The 8,827-nt window shown below is 36.5% G+C and overlaps 1 protein-coding gene across 4 annotated transcripts in view; it reads left to right on the top strand.

Moving 5' to 3' along the window:
* Positions 1-2,404: 2,404 nt before the first annotated feature.
* LOC18429914 (protein PHR1-LIKE 3) overlaps positions 2,405-8,827 on the top strand; it is a 26,690-nt gene continuing 20,267 nt past the window's right edge. For 2 of the 4 annotated variants that reach the window (XM_088870860.1, XM_088870858.1), the window contains exons 1-2: positions 2,405-2,530; positions 2,679-2,814. Coding sequence is in view for 1 of the 4 variants with exons in the window: in XM_088870857.1 (XP_088726983.1) it covers positions 2,625-2,814 (190 nt within the window). In the remaining 3 variants the exon portion in view is untranslated. Of the gene's footprint in view, positions 2,815-8,827 lie in introns of all 4 variants that reach the window. The other 2 variants (XM_088870857.1, XM_088870859.1) reach the window with 2 other exon arrangements.

Genomic DNA, 8,827 nt, shown 5'->3' with positions numbered 1-8,827 from the left:
TGAAAGTATTTTATTTTTAATTTTTTTATACAAATTGAATGGATATGAAATTTGGTACACGTCATCTTCTCATTGGGGCGCAACTACAAAAATATTAAAAATAATTTTTTGATAAAATATAATGACCAAAATACCTCTTGAAACTTTCAAAGGTATTTTGGTCATTTTATTTTATTAGAAATATCGCTTTTATATTTTTCACTAGTGCGAATTTTATAGAGGATTGGACGCCCAAAATTTGGTATCAAAATAGTTTATAAAAAGATTAAAAATAAAATGGTGCATAGACATGACATTGTGATTGGGGCAATCTTAACCCTCCATTCAAAATGGAGGGTTGGATAAGGGAAAATATATAAGTTTTATGTTGTAAGGGTAACTTAGAATGTTTACCCTTAATAAACAACCCTTAATAAACATATAGTCTAGAGAAATATATTGTAAGAATATATTATTTAAGAGACTTTGAAATTTTTGAGGTGATTAATAGGAAGGTCAAACTGTATTGTGTGAGTTATTGTGGTGCTTTTAATTTTAGAAAAAATTATCAAAATACGTATAATAGATTAATTATTTAATAATTTACTTTTTTAAAAATATTCCAACTCAATATTGTATATTTTTATGAATATTTTAAAATTAAATAAAAGGCATTGGTTTGCATAAGTTTGCAACCTCAAACAATTAAAGTAAGATACAACTTCCAACGTTTGCATGAGATGCACTTTTGGTGTAAAAAATTCTTAGGATGTTGCAAGAATCTATTTTTATCTTTATTCATAAAATTTAAACTTAAAAAATAATTCAAATCGAGAAGATCTATAAACGTAAGAAAATCTAGAAAATGGTCGGTCCAGATACTGTGTTGCAAGATGTACTATTTTTAAGACTTGCAATATCTTTTTTTCTTCATATTTATAGCAAAATTATTTCATATGGGCTGGAGTGCATTCCTACAATATGCGGTGCAAAGGTATTAAGATGGATGCTTCACGTTAGAGATTACATGTTCTTAAAAATTAAGTCCAAAACCCATCTCAAAGATAGATTTTTAAGAGGTGACTCATTTCTACATGGACTCGAAGAAACCGTGCCCATAATTATATATCTCGATGTCGAGATGATCAATTCGATATTTTTCCAACATCTCAACAACTTTTTTTTTAAGGGTACACTTTATATAAACTTTTGAGATACAATGAGACCGTTTATCTTTGGAATAGGGAGGTTACGATTACTTATAACCATATGATGTGAAATCAGATAGCTAAGGTGTGTGATAAGGTTTGCAAAAAATTCTTTTGAACTTTGAGCTCGATCAATGAAATAAATACAGCCATCAGATTTCACATCCAATAGTCAAGACTTAGTATAGCCACTTTGTACCAAAAATAAATAGTCTCATTATAAATGCTTTCTGTGATGGGATGGGGAGAAAGTTTATATAGAGCAGAGGCTCTAAACAATTAAATTAGAGCCCACCTCAAAAATTTCACTACAAGAGGTTGTTTTGATGCCCAAATATCCCCAAATTGATCATCTCGACATCAATATGCATGAACATGAGAAAAAAATGGATATCAAGTTTTGGAAATAGTGCATCTTGTAACCTATTTTTTGACCGTCAATTTTCAAGATTTTCAAGTTTCCATAAATCTACTTGATCCACACTATTTTTGAAGCTTTAAATTTTATAATTAACGATGAAAATATATTTTAAGGCTATCACAATGATTTTCAGTATGGAAACCACATCTCTCGATACTATTTGAAAGTGGGCTCTAATTTGATTGTTTTGAGCGTCGGGTCTATACAAACCGCACCCATAAAAGATAGTAAAGTATTAAATCGTTACTCCCTCAAATCGCTAAGGGTTGACGCCGTATATATAACCTCGCCTCGAGGAGATACTTTTCCTTGAGAGAGGGGAAAGAAATGTAGAGAGAGAAATGGGGAGAGAAAGAGGCACCTTTCGTCTCGCTGTCATGCGGTCTTATAGGTTGCTATTATTATGTTGGAGGTAGTTGTCCTAGGCCCAATTGCCCTTTATTTTACAGGTTCAACAACGCCCACACATGCATTAATGACCCTAAAACTATGACAAATAGGCCTGTTGGTGGGACCATCCTTAAAAAAAACACCCCCTAAAGCGCCTTCCCCATCAATAAAATGAGGGCACCTACCCCCACAATTCCTTAACTCTTGATCTCCCTACTCTCTTTCTCTCTCTTACTTGACACTCTTACTTGACTCTCTTTCTCTCTCTAACTCTCTCTCTCATCCTACAACCGCGGCAACAGTAATGAGCAAATGCCAGGCCCATTCCAGTTTCTGAACCTTCTTGGGATTACACTTGCTTTGTCCTTCTCACCAATCATGTGACTCTCCTTCTCCCTCTTCATCCACCATGCTGGGTAACTCACTAGGGTTTCAGGCCCTAAGGACCTGGAGCAAGAAGAGTTCACTCTCTTCTATCCAGGTCTCCTTTCCCTCTTCCTCTTCCTCTTCTGAACCGTGAGTTGCAGAACAGGTGGCTCCTCTCTCTTTTACTGTGCCTCTTTCTACTGATGGTTTTGAAGTGATTTCTTTTGTGGGGAAATTTTTTTTTTTGGGGGTAAAGGGAGATGTACTCTGCATTTCATTCGCTTGAGAAAGGGCTTGGGCGTGAGGATTTACAGGGAGCTCTTGAAGGTACGAATCTACCCGGTGATGCTTGCTTGGTTCTCACTACGGATCCGAAGCCGAGACTCAGATGGACTGCCGAGCTTCATGAGCGATTTGTTGATGCAGTTACTCAGCTTGGTGGCCCTGATAGTGAGTTCTTATTTTTACCAAGTTCTTTTTTTTTTCGTCCATTATAATGATTTATGGTGTTTAGCCATGTAATTATTTCCATTTCTGAAAATATTGGAAGCTTTCATAGTTTGAATGCTTTCCTGTCTTTCTTTGTTTATTCATTCTTAATATTTTTTTTGGTTTGTTTGTTTTTCTGAAACATTTACTGCTTTTACATTCTGAATGTTGGTTGTTGAAGAATGGGTGTTCGTTGGATAAACTTTGTATTTTGCTGCTGTACTACACACTTCTTGTTTGAGAGCATATATTTTTTCTCAATTTGAGAATGTGTTGGATGTACCTGGTTTTGGATGAAATTTTGATCAAGTAACGTGTGAATGGGTGAAATAATTGGGAAATTTTTGGGTCGACTGTAGATCAGAAGAAGTATTGGGGGTTGCTCACATTACTATTAATGCAGTTTATTTTTCCAGTGAAGTTATGAATTTGCTATTACTTTGCTACCCAGGAAATTTTTATGCTAGATGTAAGTGGTACTTGTGATCATTTTCGAGATCTGTTCCTAAAGGGGTTTAAGGTGTGTTTCATGATGTTGTTCTTCCTTTCGCCACCTAGTAATGCTTTTCAAGATATCTAGAGGTTGGTTCTTAAAAACGCTACAGATGAGGTGCGCTACATTATATTGTTGATAACATTTTGTATGCTTGACCCAACATATTACGGTTCTTGAATAGTTTGCAGAGAATGTTTCATAAATAAATTTGTTATGTAATGACTTTCATTGTCACCTGTTTTTAATTTTTAAAAGAGACAACAATTATGTCAAAATTCCAGTGTTGCTCAAAAGATTAGAAATCAAATGGGATCGCTCTGAGATATTTTTGCAAAAGTTTCAAGAAGCTTAGGAAATTAGCTCCATGAAGTGTTTCAAAAAGCGCTAGGCGGGTCCTAGGCAGCTTGCGGCTCCAGGCCGCCCAGCGCCTAGGCGAGTGCCCAGAACCTGGGCGGCCCACTGCAGTTATTTGAGTATCAGACTATCAGTTATATTCAAATTATACTACATATTAACATTTAGCACACATTCCATAAGCATAACCATAATCCATAAGTTGGTTCATACTCCATAATCCATATCCAATTAAAACTTAAAATATTCCATCCAACCAAATTATAAAACTATGAAAGTAATACTTGAAGACTCAAAAGGATCTTCAATAGTTTAAATGTTCAATACACAATACTTCAAGCACAATTCAAACTTCAAAGTAACAAAGTTTAATAATTATTCAACAATCAACATTCATTCATCATCAGAAAATCTTGGGTCAGCTGCATTGGCTTCATATTCATCGGAGTTGACGGAGTCGTCACCCTCCTTGACATATTGCGACTCGTCTTCCTCCGTCTCTTGTGAATCTGCCTCTTCTTCCTCCTCTTCCTCCACCCTTGTTCTCTTTGCAGAAGCTTTAGTGGCCCTAGGAGGGTTAGCTGATGTCCCTGAAGCATCCATGACCATGTCCCATGTCAGTCTTTCATGCCCCTTGATCTCATCATCATCAACTAACCACTCCATAGCATTGTCCATATTTTTTGATTTGATGAGGTCTCTATTATCTCTCTTAGCAAATTTGTTCTTCAAGAATCGATTGTACTTGACATAAACAAGGTCATTGAGCTTCTTTGATTCAAGCCTGTTCCTTTTCTTTGTATGAACCTAACAAAATAAAATGAAAGTGAACTAATTAAAATCTAATATCTATGGTTCATGTATTATTTATAAAATTATACAAATTACCCTTATGACGTTACCCCTTCAAAAGTACTCCACCTGTGCTCACAACCGGACGAAGAAGTGGTTAGGTTTAAGATTCGAATGGCCAACTTTTGTAAATTTGAAGAACTACGCCCATGTTGGCTCCACCAATGGGCTGCAAAGAAATAAAAAAAATCATAAATAAATAATAGAAATACTTGATTACTTGAACAATTGAACTTGATGAAGATGAACTTAAGAATATTATTAATATAATAATATTTCATACCTGGATTAATTTTGGTCCTTTGCCTCATCGCTATTGGACTTCCAAAAGACTTCAATGAGCACTTGTAATTTATCAGCTCATCAGGGCATATAATATTCTGCATTTCAAGTTCAGGGACTAGCACCTCTACACACTTAGTAAATCCATCCATAATTGTGTCATTTGTTTGTATATCCTTGTCAAAATAAAACAAAGCTGGGTTAAAAAATAACCAGCTGCATGCAATGACCGATGTAGTTGCTTATCCCACTTCTCATCAATAATCTCCCAAACAGGCTTGTAGCGGGTTTCTTCATCATCGAAATTTGGGCTATCTCTCTTTTGTATTTCTCATAGCATCATATATGTAGCCCATAGAAGGATTGTCACTATCAACCATGCGAAGGACTTTAATAATAGGAAAAAATACCTTAAGAGCCCCCTTCATCTCTCGCCAAAAAACCTTACAAAGTATAATATCTCTCACCTTCTTCCCAACCTGAGCCTTAGACCACTTGCATGCTCTCCACTCATCCGAGGTAAACATTTTCTTCAATTGCACTCTCCTCGAATGTATGCTATTAGGCATAAGTACCAGGTTGCAAATCTCGTGACCCCAGGCCTCACAATCTCTTTTTTCTTTGTAAAGGTACGCATCATGCTGAGGGTGATATGGTGGTTATAAATGAAATTCGTATCATACTTTGCCTTCTTCACTGCACTTGATATCTCGGTTGAACCTCCACGAGCCTCAAGCATGAGGTCTATACAATGTGCTGCGCATGGTGTCCAAAAGATTCTAGGATAAGCTATGCGCAACGAATTAGATGCAGCAACATTAGGAGAGCATTGTCTGTGACAACCTCTACAACAAGATGCTCCCCAACCTTCTTGATTCCCTTCTCTATCACTTGAAATATGTAATGGGCATCATGGATATGATCAGAGGCCTCAATAGACCTCAAAAAAACAGTCCCTACTGACAATTCACAAGTAAATTCATTTGACTTTTTCTCTTCCTATCACTTCAAGCATCAGTCATAAGAGAAACCCCATACTGATCCATGCATTTTTCTTAAGTTCTACAGCTTTCTTCGTGGCACTCACTGCCTTTTTAAAAAAGGCTTTGAAAGCTCATATGTGGTTGGGGGTTTCATCCTAGGGCCAAATTGGCCAATTGCCTCTACTGCATCATAAAAGCTGCTCAAGCGAGCGGTATTGAAAGGAATGCCCGCCTCATAAAACCATGTAGCCAAATAATAAGCAGCTCTATCTCTCTCTTCCTTCTTGATTCTATTTTCAATGGTAGTTTGCTTTTTTGTTTTCTCTCCTGCAATCTCAGGGTCAGGCCGAGGTAAGAAACTATCCATAGGGCCTCTAACCTGAGGCTTCTTAGTCCCAGAACCAGAAGCAATTACAACTCCCTTCCCCTTTCCCATAATAATGGATTGCTCAACTTCTTGACATCCCTCTCCAATCCTTTCCTCATCACTATCATCATCATCAAAATTGACTCGAACCCAAGACCTAATCTCTGCTACAGAGGCAAATCTCTCATCTTTTTTCATTTTCACCAAGTTCATACAATTCTTTATTTCCTCTTTAACAGCATCAATAGTCTTTTTACATGGGGAAACATCCCCTCTGATACTGGCAAGATGTTTCTTGAACTGGTTTATGCTCCCTTTTGTATCATTTTCACAAAAATTGCATCTTATGCAATTTTTATCATTAGGATCTAGGTTATAGCCATATTTCCAACCGGGATCACTACTCTTATTAGATTCCGAAGAAGACATATAAAAAATAATGCAAATTACTAAAGCAATAAAAAAAATCACTTACTTTGAGTTTGATTGCTCAATCTTCAAACTTCCACTTCAAAGATGTTTCTAAATACTCGAAATCTTCTAAAACACCCCCTAATAACTTTGCAAAACATCAAAAAGTAAATATAATACCAATGGGTGATGTTTTGATCAATTTTGGTTAACTTTGAGTAACCCTTCGATCTTAAAAAATTCACCACAATCTAGTTTTTTGGTGGTTTCTATCTCTAAATTTGGCTCAAACAAGGTTTAGGTTTCAAATGAACCTAAAGCCCTAATTTTTGGGCCTTAAAAACAAAAAAACATGATGTAAAATGGCCTCATGAATTTTTTTTCCACCCCTGGACTGGGAGCTAGGCGGTTTCCGAACCGCCTAGGCAGCCGCCCAGGGATTGACCGCCCAGATTGGCCGCATCGCCCAGGCCTTTCGGATTGCCTAAGCGTTGGGCGGTCCGCTTTTTGAATCACTGGCTCCATGCTTTTTTGCAAGTGTTTTTCCCTTTGATGGATGAAAATATTAACTTTTTTGCATTTGACCCATTCTTATTAGTTATGTGCTATTAGGGCATCGTTGGCTTCAAATATATTACATCACATATTCCTTGATCCTCTTTATATGGAATTCAATGAGGTTAAAGTAGCCCATATTAATAAATTTTCTCTGTGGTCCTTTCTTGTTTCCTTCTCGAAAAATATCTTTGCAGATGCTTTCTCAAAATATTTTTTTTATAAAAATATTTTTTTATCTCTCAAAAAAAAAAAAGTCCTCTGCAAATATTGGAGCAAGTAATGGGAGCTGGGTTTACAGCGACTAGGGCTGTATGCATTTATCAATGTGGTAGATTTTGTGACTATGCGTGTTTACCAGGGCTTGAGTGTGAATGCATTTATCAATGTGGTAGATTTTGTGACTATGTATGTTTATCAGGGCTTGAGTGAAATGGATATCTATTGCTTTGTGACATCCAGTTAGTTGCTAGCTGTCAAAAAAAGATGGGATAGCATGTCCACGTCCTTGCGTCGGACCTTCAACACGACACATCCACACAACCTTGAGAGAGGGGGAGGTAACTTCGGGTGCTCTAGTGGTGTGATTTTGAAACAACAGGTGAGCAGAAGTTCTAAGTGACTTTAAGTGCTGTCGTGGTGTGATTTTGAAACAATAGGGTGAGCAGAAGTTACTAAGTTTCTATAGTGTCAGACAAGTGTGTCATGTCTTTGACATATCTTAACGTTCCTAGAGCCATGGACATGGGTGTCCAGTTACACATGTTGCTAGTGATCTAGGAGTAGTGGAATGAGCATAGTCAAGCTTCGACCAGCTGTTTGGCTACTGGTGTAGACAGAAGCTGGATACTATTGACTGAGAATCGGAATATTCAAAAACTTGTACCTCAAAAAATTCTTCAATCAAAACTAACATTAAGAAATCTATGCTTCATTCCATACTCATTTCTATAGTTCAATTATGTTCTCACCAGGTAAAGAAACATAGGATTAAAGTGAACCTGAAGAACTTGATTTTGAATTTGGAGTTTGTATCATAGGCTCTTGGTGAAGTGCTATGACAAGTGGTTTGCATTAGGTAGGTCAAGGATTTGGACCTTGAATTTTCTGCCCCTGCCAACTGAGCTATATGACATGCAAAGAAAGCAAAAAGAGAAGTTTGCAACTCATCTACATAATTCAAAAAACCCTAGATGGTTATTCCAGATTTTTTGTAGTTCATGATTCAAAAAACCCTAGACGGTTATTCAAGATTTTTTGGAGTTCAAGTATGGGTTATGTATTTGCATAGCACATGTGGAGATTTTGTTTTCATATGTTAAATCCTAATTCATATGAAAGGTATGTCCAAAGGAAGTATTCTTAGGGTGTGCCCAATTATAAGTTTGAAAGAGGCATCGCAGTTACTTAGTTTCAAGGTGAAATGAAATGATTTTATTTGTTGGAATATTGTAGGACAGGTCAAGTGTGTTCTTTTTCTTTTTGTAGGATAAAGGTAATGGGTCAAGTGTTATTAGGACCGTACTGGCCATTGAATTTATGGAGGCACTGGTTTTGATCGGGCCGGTTACCAGTTGAATGTGTCAAATGTAAAATTAATTGATAATATTTAGAAATTTATAATGTCCCAACATAACATCCCACCCTCCGTTTCCACTAGTAACATATAAAAAA

The sequence above is a fragment of the Amborella trichopoda genome, chromosome 6, assembly GCF_054954075.1.
Source record: "Amborella trichopoda isolate Santa Cruz 75 chromosome 6, AtrichopodaSantaCruz75HAP2 v2.0, whole genome shotgun sequence".
NCBI classification, from domain to species: Eukaryota; Viridiplantae; Streptophyta; class Magnoliopsida; order Amborellales; family Amborellaceae; genus Amborella; species Amborella trichopoda.
This window is presented reverse-complemented; position numbering and strand designations above follow the sequence as displayed.